This window comes from Pyxicephalus adspersus, chromosome 9 (genome assembly GCF_032062135.1).
Source record: "Pyxicephalus adspersus chromosome 9, UCB_Pads_2.0, whole genome shotgun sequence".
NCBI classification, from domain to species: Eukaryota; Metazoa; Chordata; class Amphibia; order Anura; family Pyxicephalidae; genus Pyxicephalus; species Pyxicephalus adspersus.
Window position 1 is genome coordinate 50,195,917 of NC_092866.1, and position 11,136 is coordinate 50,207,052.

Sequence of the window (11,136 nt, forward strand, 5' to 3'; positions counted from 1 at the left end):
GTTTTTTGGATGAGGAAATAAACCAGAGTGCTTAGAGGGGACCCACACAAAGACGGACATAACATACAAATTCTGTGCAGATAGTGTCCTGACCAAGAGTTAAATCTTTGTGCTGCCCATGCTACCTGCGCTGCTTATTGCCTTTTGCTTATATATACAGCTTAAATAGCATAACTTAATTTTTTGCAACAGTCGTATTTTAGAAATAAAAAAATAAATATAATTCTAAAAATATGGTACAAATGGCAATTAAAACTGCATCAAAATAGCTTTGGTTTTAGAAAACATTTTATAATTGCTGGTGAATGATACATAATATTAATAACAGTAATTTTTAAACTAATGTTCAGACCTGCCAGGTCCATGTTTATCATGGATGTGTTGGACCAATATACTGCCTAAAATATGGGGGCTAACCATTCATACTCATCATAAAATGCTGAATGCTTTGTTGTCCCTAGCCTAATGCTTTAGAACACTGACTGGGAAAGAAGAATTCAGATTTTGAAGCGGGAGGAAAGAATTTTTCCATGTCCATGGGCCTGATTTGTTAAAGCTCTCCAAATCTGGAGAAGATATCCCTTCATTAGTGATCAAGCAAACCTTGAATGGCTCTGGTCCAGGATTCAAAACATTTCAAGATTCAAATAGCAAATGACTTGGAGAAATCCATTCCAGGTTTGCTGAATCACCCAGCTTCAATGATCAACATCTTTAAAATAGATGTAAACCCAATCACCAAAATCACATGTACTTTAAAATGTTCAGGTCATTTTAAGTGAAATGATTCAAAATTTTTAAACATGCCACCTAAATTGAAATAATATCTGGTGACCTTGCTATGAAGGTCCTTATCCTTGACCTATCTGAATATGCTCTGTCTCTTTCTCTGAATAGTGCTCCTTCATTGCCAGTCTGCTCTATAGGCTTCCAATGGAGACTACGTGGTCATTAAATCATACTTTATACAGACATGATCTGCTGCTATCACCCTCTTGGAACCCGGCCTTGGAAATGCCATACATTCACCATTGGTGTGAATGTAGACAAATAGTGGCTGCGGGTACACACAGTACTTTGGCAAGCTATGGCCTCTTTCAGATATGAACTGTGCAGTTAGCTCCTCTAAGATATTTGGCAAACTACCACTTTGCACCCAGGGGCGGCATACTGCCCTGCAGGTCAACCTGTTTGCACACATTGTTCTTGCATTTGTAGTGGAGAACAAAGCAACCATGTGGTCAGAGCAACATGTGGCATCCAGGAACTGTGCCGAAATCCCACTGCAACCCCAAAACAATGCAAATGCAACCACATGCACAAAATGTTTCCCAACTGCTCCCAATCTGTTGACAAGAAGTGGCTAGTATTATGGTGGAGCTTAGATATCAATTGATTGGGGTTTACAACTACTTTTATTTGGGCATATCAGTTGTACATGACCTTAGAAGCCCTTAAAATTAATTATTACATCTGTAATACAGACGGCATTATTGTACCTACCTGTTATATGGGGATCTCAGTAGAAGAGCTTGGCTGCCGGTACAGCTGTCCGTAGGGGTGTGACAACCATACACTGGTGGAGGTACAGAATACTGCTGGTCTCCTGTAAAGCAATGGTATCCAGTTAGTAAACCATCAGTGATCACTTACTATCCACATCCATTACCCCTTCTATCTACTACACAAATTCCACAAGCAGATCCCAGCCAGGGGACGGCACTGATCACCACTGATTGATAGTCTGCACTTTACTGGCATTACCAGTATAAATGAGATCTCAGCCTTCAGAAAACGCAGTCTGCATCTAATCATTGAGAATTCTCAAGACTGCTTCCATGTAGGTGTCAGGCATTGACAGAATATGTGATCTGGTCTATAACACTGAGGCCAAATTCTGACCTACATGTGTATTCAATAAAAGTGTAACAGTGTATCTCTTTAAGAAAACGTTAATTATATTGTTATAAAGAGTTACTTTAGTTACTTTCTTCTGCAGCCCTAAAGTTAACCAATACACAAAAACAGCCAATATAAAGACTATATTATAAAGGCTATAATAAAAAGATATAATATTTCAGGATTTTGTCCCACATTGAGGGGGTTATTTAACTTGCAGGATTTTTTTTAAGGTTTCCAGTAACATTATACCTCACAAATGTGGGTTTACCAAATGATAATAACAATACAACAAAAGAAATACCTAAAAAATCTTTTTACAACTATGTAAAAGTAGCTGTGCCATCCTAAATAGTTAAAAATGATGCCACATGATATGATAAAACTATTGATCACTATTTTGGATAATACTAAATATAAAGCAAACTACCAGCAGGAGACTATTAAGATAATTTGCCTATTTGCTTTTCTCTATTCTTGTTCCATATCAATATGTTTGCATTTAGCACATATGATTGGCTTCTAGTCCTGTCCTTCTCTCCCCCAGCCTGCTATAAACTAGCTGGAATAAAAAATAAAAATAATAATATTATAATAATGCATATACATGTGTATTAATATGTATCTTGTATATCTGTCTAGCGTTTTATTGATCAGCAATTTTAGTAGCATTAGATAGCAATAGCAACGTCTGTGTTCCTCCAATGAAAAAAAATTGATATCCTTATTGGAGATATAAAATAAACATATGTAAAAAGCTTAAAGTGACATACATCCTATCACTGTACAATGACTCTAAAATTCCCTCCAATTCTAAAACAACAGATTTGGAACAAATATGGTCACCCCCCTCCTCCTTCTAGGTACAATGTACAACTAAATAACAGATGCTGAGTAAATTGGTAACAATATCTTGGCTTATCAGCATTTTTAGTGGATGTCAATGGAGAATGACATATCTGGAAGACTTACCAAGAGAGGTTTGTTGGGTAATAGGATCTTCATGTTTGAAGGTATGGTTCGGAAACTGTGTTGTATGGTGAGACGGGGTATGACCATAACTTGGAGTGCCATCAAAAGCCACAGTGCTGTATCCTTTTAAAACAAAATTGAAATATTCTTATTAGGGAAGGCAAAGTGCTGCTGTTTCTTCTTTATTGAAATATCATTTTTATTCAGCAGCATTATATCGGTCATAGCGGCTGACTTCTTAAAGATGAATTAGGCTGAATTTTTCCATTGCTTACCCAATTAAGTGAAAGGAGGGTAAAAAAAAGGATTTTTGTTTGCACATGATTGGTTTGGGAAAGTCAACTAAGCTTTGGGAGAATTATTTTTCTAACTCAACAGCCTATATGACTTTAGTTATTCAACCCCATAGGGTAGAAATGTTCATTCAGCTTATAAATTAACAGACCTAACTCATCCAAACATGTGCAAGCAAAACAAATCTCCTTTTTCAAATGGATATAGTTTTACCTTTCCACTCTAAAAAATACATTTTGTAAAGTGAACATTCTTCTCCTTTTGGAAATCAGCCCCACTGTATAGCAAAATGGCAACCAATTACAGTTGCCCTCTCCCCATGGCAGCTTACGTCTCATTTCCAGACCACAGTCATACACACATTCCTTTACAGAAAAGTTCATTTTGGTGGAAGTCATATTTCCCATTCTCATGAACTCATAAAATAAGAAACAATTGCACATGGAAGAGATCCATGTAAACAGATGGAGATAAACAAACTCCAACATAAAGTCTTGGGTGGTTACTGTACCATAGAAACTGCAGTACAAGCCAAACATGCCATCTTCGGTGCCAACATCATGTTTATAAATTAATAAAAGTATCTAAAATTGTATAGAATAAGGTTTTCCACCAAAACCCGATAGAATTAGGAATTTCTTTACACTATATTGAGTCATGCAACAACTATGCACATATCAGATGTCCCAACACTATAGTGGCTGCAATTTTGTTACAAATATTTGACATGCCCGTTAGATGGCACCTTCAAAGAACAAGTTGGCAATAGAAAGGTAGGTATATTTGTGGGACTTTAAAGGCAGTCCATAAAAACAATGGATTGAAATTCCATGAAAAATGCTCAGTACATAACACCAAACAATTGTGAATATCATTGAGATGTTGTAATGGATTCTGATAATCCAACGCGTTTTGCTGAATTAATCCGCTTCATCAGGGATTATACAAGACCTCAATAGATAGAATGCACTATAATATAAACAAGTAGAATAACTAATACTCTTATAACCCCAATTTTTTACATTTACAAGCAATACAATATATAACCCAAAGGTAGTAATTATACTACTAATATTTTAGTATTACTTGTTATTATTTTATTTTACTTGTTTATATTATAGTGCATTCTATCTATTGAGGTCTTGTATAATAATGGATTTACATCCATTGTTTTTATGGCTTGTGTTTTATAATAGATTGTTTTTTTTATATTTGAGCCCATTTTGTGACATGTACTGAACTGCCTTTAAAGTCCCACAGCGATACCAACGTTTTTATGTACTCAAGAATTTAGGGATGCTGGCAGTATATATCTATTGGTTTGAGTTCAGACAACCCATTAGCTATCATCAACAAGTCGGCAATGACTGAGGTGGTCCATAGAAGAAACTGTGAGCACTGTGTTCCTGTATTAAGTTTTAATGATCCAGACAGACCAGGGATACTCAGCTTGGATCTTTATTCTAATAGAAGCCTATGTATCTCTATCACAATGGCTTCCTTTTAAAGTTTACAACCTTTTTTTATTTTTTGTGAAGCAAAGGTAGCATTGCACCTTATTCACCTCAATGCGATGGCGATATAACTTTGCAGCTACTACCATTTTGATTGTTCTCTGTTATATTTCATTGGCATGCTGCCTGCCCTTGGGGCTAGTGCTGGGTATACTGAAGAAGTAGATGCATAGAAAAATGAAAATTCACTTTGCTAAGTATGGAAAAGCTGTGTTCACTTTGAATATTGAATCATGTATGGGTAAATTTTAAAAAATAGACCACCTTGTCAGGTGTGAATGAGTTCTAATAATAAGTCATTGCTAAGTTTTTCCCACAATGTTCCTTAAAAACCATGTGAATCCTAATGCAATTATTCAGCATGGGATGAAAAACAGGGTTTATTTCTACAATGGTCAAATGAGCCCATATTTGTTGCAACAGCAAATGTTGAAAAGCAATTTAAAATGGAGACTTTAAAGGACTCCTATGGGGTAATTTACAATAAGTCATAAGCTCTGCTTTGGTGCAGTATACAAAGCAGGCTGAAGGATTGGAAGGGAATGCGGGTTCTAGGAGTGCAAAGAAAACAAATCTATGTTTTTTTTTAAATCTCTGTTTTTTAAAAAATCTCAATATACAGTGAAACTTTAATACAGGTTTACAGTTTTTATACAATTATGTACTAAAACTAATGAACAATATATAATAATAATATATGGACAAAGAGAAAGCAATCAAATCTCTTTCGTTGCACATCTTACAGCTCTAAACTATTACAAACTGATTGCATAAGATTACTATAGCACTATTTGTCTTATTGATTTTGATACCAAGATGTATTGTAGGTACTGAGTAAATGAGACTTTTCATCAAGGAAAATAAATGTTTATTTTGTACATAAATGTTTCACAAGCTTAGTTGAAGCTATATTCACTTCAAAGTCAATTCTAGAAAAATAATTTTTGTTAAATTTTTCCTGCACATGATTTGGTATTGAAAACACGGGTTCATTTCATACTCTATCATTTACTTTGCAAAGGTAATGATTACTTTATCAGGAACATTTTTTAATAAAAAAAGTTTTAGCAAGATATAATGTACAGCGCTGCATAATATGTTGGTGCTTTATAAATACTATTTATAAATAATAATAATTTTCTAATCTACTATTAAAGGAAATGTATGTAGGCTGCTAATTATGAGCTCTGGAAAAATCCTAATTCCTGTAAAATAAAAACCCTAGAAGGCTGTCCCTGCACTGCAAAGGTTAAATGTTTGCCTAGGCATCCTTTTTCATGCAACCGGTTACCTGAAGCCTCCTATTTTTAGCACTCTGGGCTGAGATTGCAACCTCATCACCTTCAATGCAGGACCAGCAGTCCTGTATTGCCAATGAGGACAAAGTGAGCCAGCCCATTATCCGGAGCATCAGATGGAAGAGGAGAGCACTGGCTAGTGCTTTGTAATGATACCTCTAGCCAAAAATGAGCATTAGCATGGTGGCTCAGAAGTTAGCATGGTGACCTTTGCAGTGCTAGGTAGCAGGTTCATATCTCAGCTAGTGCATTATCTGCATGGAGTTTGCTGATTCTCCCTGTGTTTGAATGTGTTTCCTCCCACATTCCAAAAAAGTGTTGTTTGGCTTCCCCCAAAATTAACCTTAGAAAGACATATGAACATGATGGTGACATTAGATTTTGAGCTCCTTTGAAGAAACTAAATAAATACTTGTTTATTTTTTTAAATAACTAATACAGCTTAATTTTTGCACCTTAAAAGGTTATCATGCATCAGTACGTTTATAGAAATAAAACAAGACCTTTAACATGTGGTCTTTTTAAAAGTAAATGCATCTGCAAAAATCAAATAACAAAACAATTCTGAGAATATTGTATATAAATTAAATACTTTTAAAACATAATGAAATATTTACATTTATTCAAATTTCCCTGGAGGCTGTTATTATTTTTTATATTAGTACTATTAGTAGTATTATTATTTGGCTCTTATTTTAAATCCAGATAGAAAATGCTGTAACTAAATTGTTATATTGGTATATTGTATCTGTTGATTTGTTATAAAGTACAAACCAATGTCACACAGCTTGGTCTTGTGTGTATCTAGCCTTTTTTTCAAGCAAAACAAAACAGTTAAAAATAGCAGAACCCCACTGAATGGAAAATTACTTGTCAGAAAATAAACTTTCAATATGTATCCCAAACAAATGGAGTCAGCCCTTTCTGCAGCCCTGCACCATCCATCAAGCCATGGGGAGACACTTTCATTAATTAGCAGGACCAGCCAGCAAAAATATTCAGAACAAATGACAACAAACCAGGATTTTCCATCCTCCTTGTCACTAACATCAAGTTTTGGATTTTTTTTGCACAGCCTAACATTGACTAGAGGCATACTGCAGGTCCCTAATGTTTTATATAAGACATCTCCCAATACATGATATTACAAAGCAAGAAGGTCTTTGTTAGTTTACAATGAGTACAAGAATGAACAATGCAAAAATTCAGGTATATGGTGACATTATTATTATTATTATTATAAACAGGATTTATATAGCGCCAACATATTACGCAGCGCTGTAGATTAATAAGGGGTTGCAAATGACAGACGATTACAGACAGTGACACAGGAGGAGGAGAGGATCCTGCCTCGAAGAGCTTACAATCTAGGAGGTGGAGGAAGTAACACACAATAGGAGCGGAGAATTAGAACATATCTACTGCATGTATATCTGATTATATTAGTACTTATCTACTTAAGGCTGCATACACATGTGCAATCATTGTCATTGGAAAGGATCTTTCACGATCCTTTCCAACGACTAACAACTGCACGATGCATGAACGAGTGCCGTACATACAGCTCCATTACGCTCAATAGAGAGGGGAGGGGGAGAACGACAGAGCGGCACCCTGCTGCGTGCTCTCCCTCTTAACTTTCATTAAGATTGCTCGTTGTCCATAACTGTGGATCCGCCAGGATGGTCGTTCGGACAATGGACGACGAGCGCTGTACACACGCCACATTCTTGTCCGATATTGGCCCTGAGCTAATTATCAGACAAGAACCACTGCACATTTGTACGTAGTTGAAGGATTGTGGATTTTATTGGATGTGTTTTATTTTTTTGCAATGTAAAATTAATAGAAGGTGTTAAACAAAACACACCATATATACAGTATATATGTGTGTGTGTGTGTGTGTGTGTGTGTGTGTGTATGTGGATAGATAGATAGATGGATAGATAGATAGATAGATAGATAGATAGATAGATAGATAGATTACACTAACAATTTCATATCATTTCGATTAATATTTAATTTAAATTATATATATTATAATAGCATACGTATTGCATGCCCATAAAAAGTCATAGAAATCTTCTTATTGTTATCATTATTATGTAATATATATAAGATAGAGAGAGACAGAGAGAGAAAGAAGAAAGAAAGAAAGACATATAGCTACAGGGTAACTTTGGTATAGATGGTATAGATCTATGTATATCTGTATAATATAGAGTATATATATATATATATATATATATATAATATGAGAAAAAAATATATATAAATATATATATATATAAACACAGGGAGAACAGCACAGAGTCTGCAAAGAGATAATATATATAATATATATTATAAAACAATTCTCTATGGTGTATATATATATATATATATATATATATATATATATATATGTAGTCATAGGGAGAGATAATTGCCTTTTCAATGGCTAACAGACAAAAGATTCAGAATAAAGAATGACTCATATTTGACCAATGATTAATTTGATCAATGACTCTTTTCTGCACCCCCTCTCTGTACATGACTCCCCCAGGAAAAGATATAATAGATTCTTGTTCTTGTCCCATAGACAAGTTTTATTCTGCATACATTTTGTCCAGATGATATTTCTCATCTGTGACCTTGACAAACCCATCCTCGGAGCAGGGCCATGCTTTTGGTAGCAGTTCCAGGACTTGCTTGACCCAAAGCTTTAAGAATCCGATAAGAGTTGCTAGCATGGAGCGAATCTTTTCATAGAAAGTTCTATTTAATTAGTTTCTTATCACTGCTGGGCTGATTAGGACGTGTTGAAAAACATGAATGGTCCACAGCTGCCTGCACACCGGGGTGGCTGCCCCCATGGCAAGGGAACAACTGGGCACATGTCTAAAGGAGACAACTCCACCACTTGGCACCTAGAGGAATATTGTGCCAGCAAGGCAACACTTTTCCCACGATGCCTAAACAGAATAATGAAACATTTAACCTTGACTCAGTACAGCTTTACAGCCTCATTTTGTGGGCTCTGACTCACAGATATTTGTAAAAAAAAACTTTAAATTATTACAATTATTTACAATTAAATTAATTGGCATTAGATACCATGGTAAACCAGGTACATTATAGTGGCATCTGATTCTACAGATAACAAGTATACTGATTGGTAATTAATTAGGAATTAGTGGTTTAATTGTTAAATTCAGCGCTACATAAAAGCCTGTTTAATAATATTAATAATTTATCTTAGGATAATCTTATAATAAATATAAAATATATTGCTAAGTTGTTACATATATCGGTGGAATTGAGTTGATTTATTAAAGGATTTGAAAACGTTATGTGTAAATATTCACTTGTCCAGACGAAGTCCAGACGAACTACATTTTCATTGCCATGATTGAACAATGAAGTGAATTTTTAAGCCATGTATTAATATTTGTGTGAACATTTTCAACTACTTTCATTAATCAACTTTAATACACATTTATAGATTGTTGCGATCCTTTTGCCCAGGAATTAATATTTATATACATATATAATAACGCAATCGTGTATATTAGACAGATTATTTATACTGTATATATTAAATAGATAAATATCATAGAATTTGTATATACTGTATATATATATAGTATTTATATTTAAGATGGGATTATCTCGTTTTTATCCTATAATTTATACTTTTACACTTCATTTATTTACATTTTAGGTATTCTTGGTTTATACTTAATTATAGCTTAATATTCTATAAAAAAAACATATTCATTTAAAGTTAACCCTAGATGTCTATAATATAATTCAAATCATTCATATTGTAGCAATTAGTTCTTTATTTAAAAAAAAATCCAGCAATTTATAGAATTCGGAAGCAAATTATTTTATTAAAAATATGTAGTAAATGTTTATGCGTTTTTACATTTTTCTTTTAGCTCTTTATTCCTATAACTTATTGATAATGGTAATTTTTTTGAAAATTCTAATAGAATGAAAACTATTTTCGGCTGTTTTTCCGTTCTAGTAAACTGCTTTTGTTCTAACGTTTCACAAGACATTATTCTTTATTTCTATCTATATATTTCTTAAGATTAAATATTAGTGGACTGTGTAATGTATATTTATCAGACAAGAAAGCAAAAAAGTGTAAAAAGGTGATTTTATTTTTGAACCGACTTTACTATTGCAGTTAATTTTGTAAAATTTACAGAATTAAAGTTTTGTTTTTTGTTTTTTTCAATTATTACAGATGGTCCTGTAAAAGTGATAATAAAATGCATAGAACCATATGTAATAAGTGCATGTTTTGTATCTGTAGATAGCATGTTACACAAATCAAAGACTAGATTAAAAAAATAATAAAGTATAGTGCTAAATGCAAACCAAAACCAGAAATAATGTATCATACAACTTTATTATAATTAGGTGTACAGTTTGTTCACTTAGCACAGTGAATGTTGGTAATTAAAGTGAACCTGTTTTCACTTTGAATACCCAATCAGGTGAAACAAAACATAAATAAATACCAAAATAGATTTATTTGCCAGCACAGAATTGGTTGTTTGCCAAGAACATAGCTACACCCTATTTACAAAGCTAAGTGAACATTTAATTTGTTTCTATTTATTTAGTAAGTAAACACCAATGGGGAGCAGCATGCCATTTATAAGTGTATCACATTGTGTTATATAATATAAGTGCATGTTTAAGCTTGTACAATGGTAAAGGGCTAGGTGTAATAACCCTTAACAACCAGATTCCAGTTCACTGAGGACAAACCAGGAAGAGATACATTTGGATTGGTTGCTGGATGCTACTTGTCCCCTTACTGAAGTATTAAATAGTCTGTTAGCATATTCTTGTAGGACAAGCAGCTGCTAGCAAACTCCATTAGTTAGTCCACCAATCTGTGTGATCACTGTATATGTGTGTATTGGGATCATGTAGGAGGTCTGCAGCCAACAGTAATCCCCATTCTTATAATCCATCAAGCTGCCCTCCTTGCAACCCCCCACCTCCCCTTATGTGCACTCTATTACTGTTTCCTCTTGAACTTGAACTTAAAGGGGCACTGTAACCCCCAAGTCAATCTATCTGCATGTTATCTACATCTATATCATCTATCTACAAGAAAACAATAAATATATATATTATTTTTATTATTATTAATA

General features: G+C 34.0%; 1 protein-coding gene across 3 annotated transcripts in view; it reads right to left on the minus strand.

Moving 5' to 3' along the window:
• WT1 (WT1 transcription factor) overlaps window positions 1-11,136 on the minus strand; it is a 41,900-nt gene that overhangs the window by 28,670 nt on the left and 2,094 nt on the right. For all 3 annotated transcript variants that reach the window (XM_072421878.1, XM_072421876.1, XM_072421875.1), the window contains exons 2-3: window positions 2,872-2,994; window positions 1,504-1,606 (exon numbers count right to left, since the gene is read on the minus strand). In XM_072421878.1, the coding sequence (XP_072277979.1) occupies window positions 1,504-1,606; window positions 2,872-2,994 (226 nt within the window). The remainder of the gene's footprint in view (window positions 1-1,503; window positions 1,607-2,871; window positions 2,995-11,136) is intronic.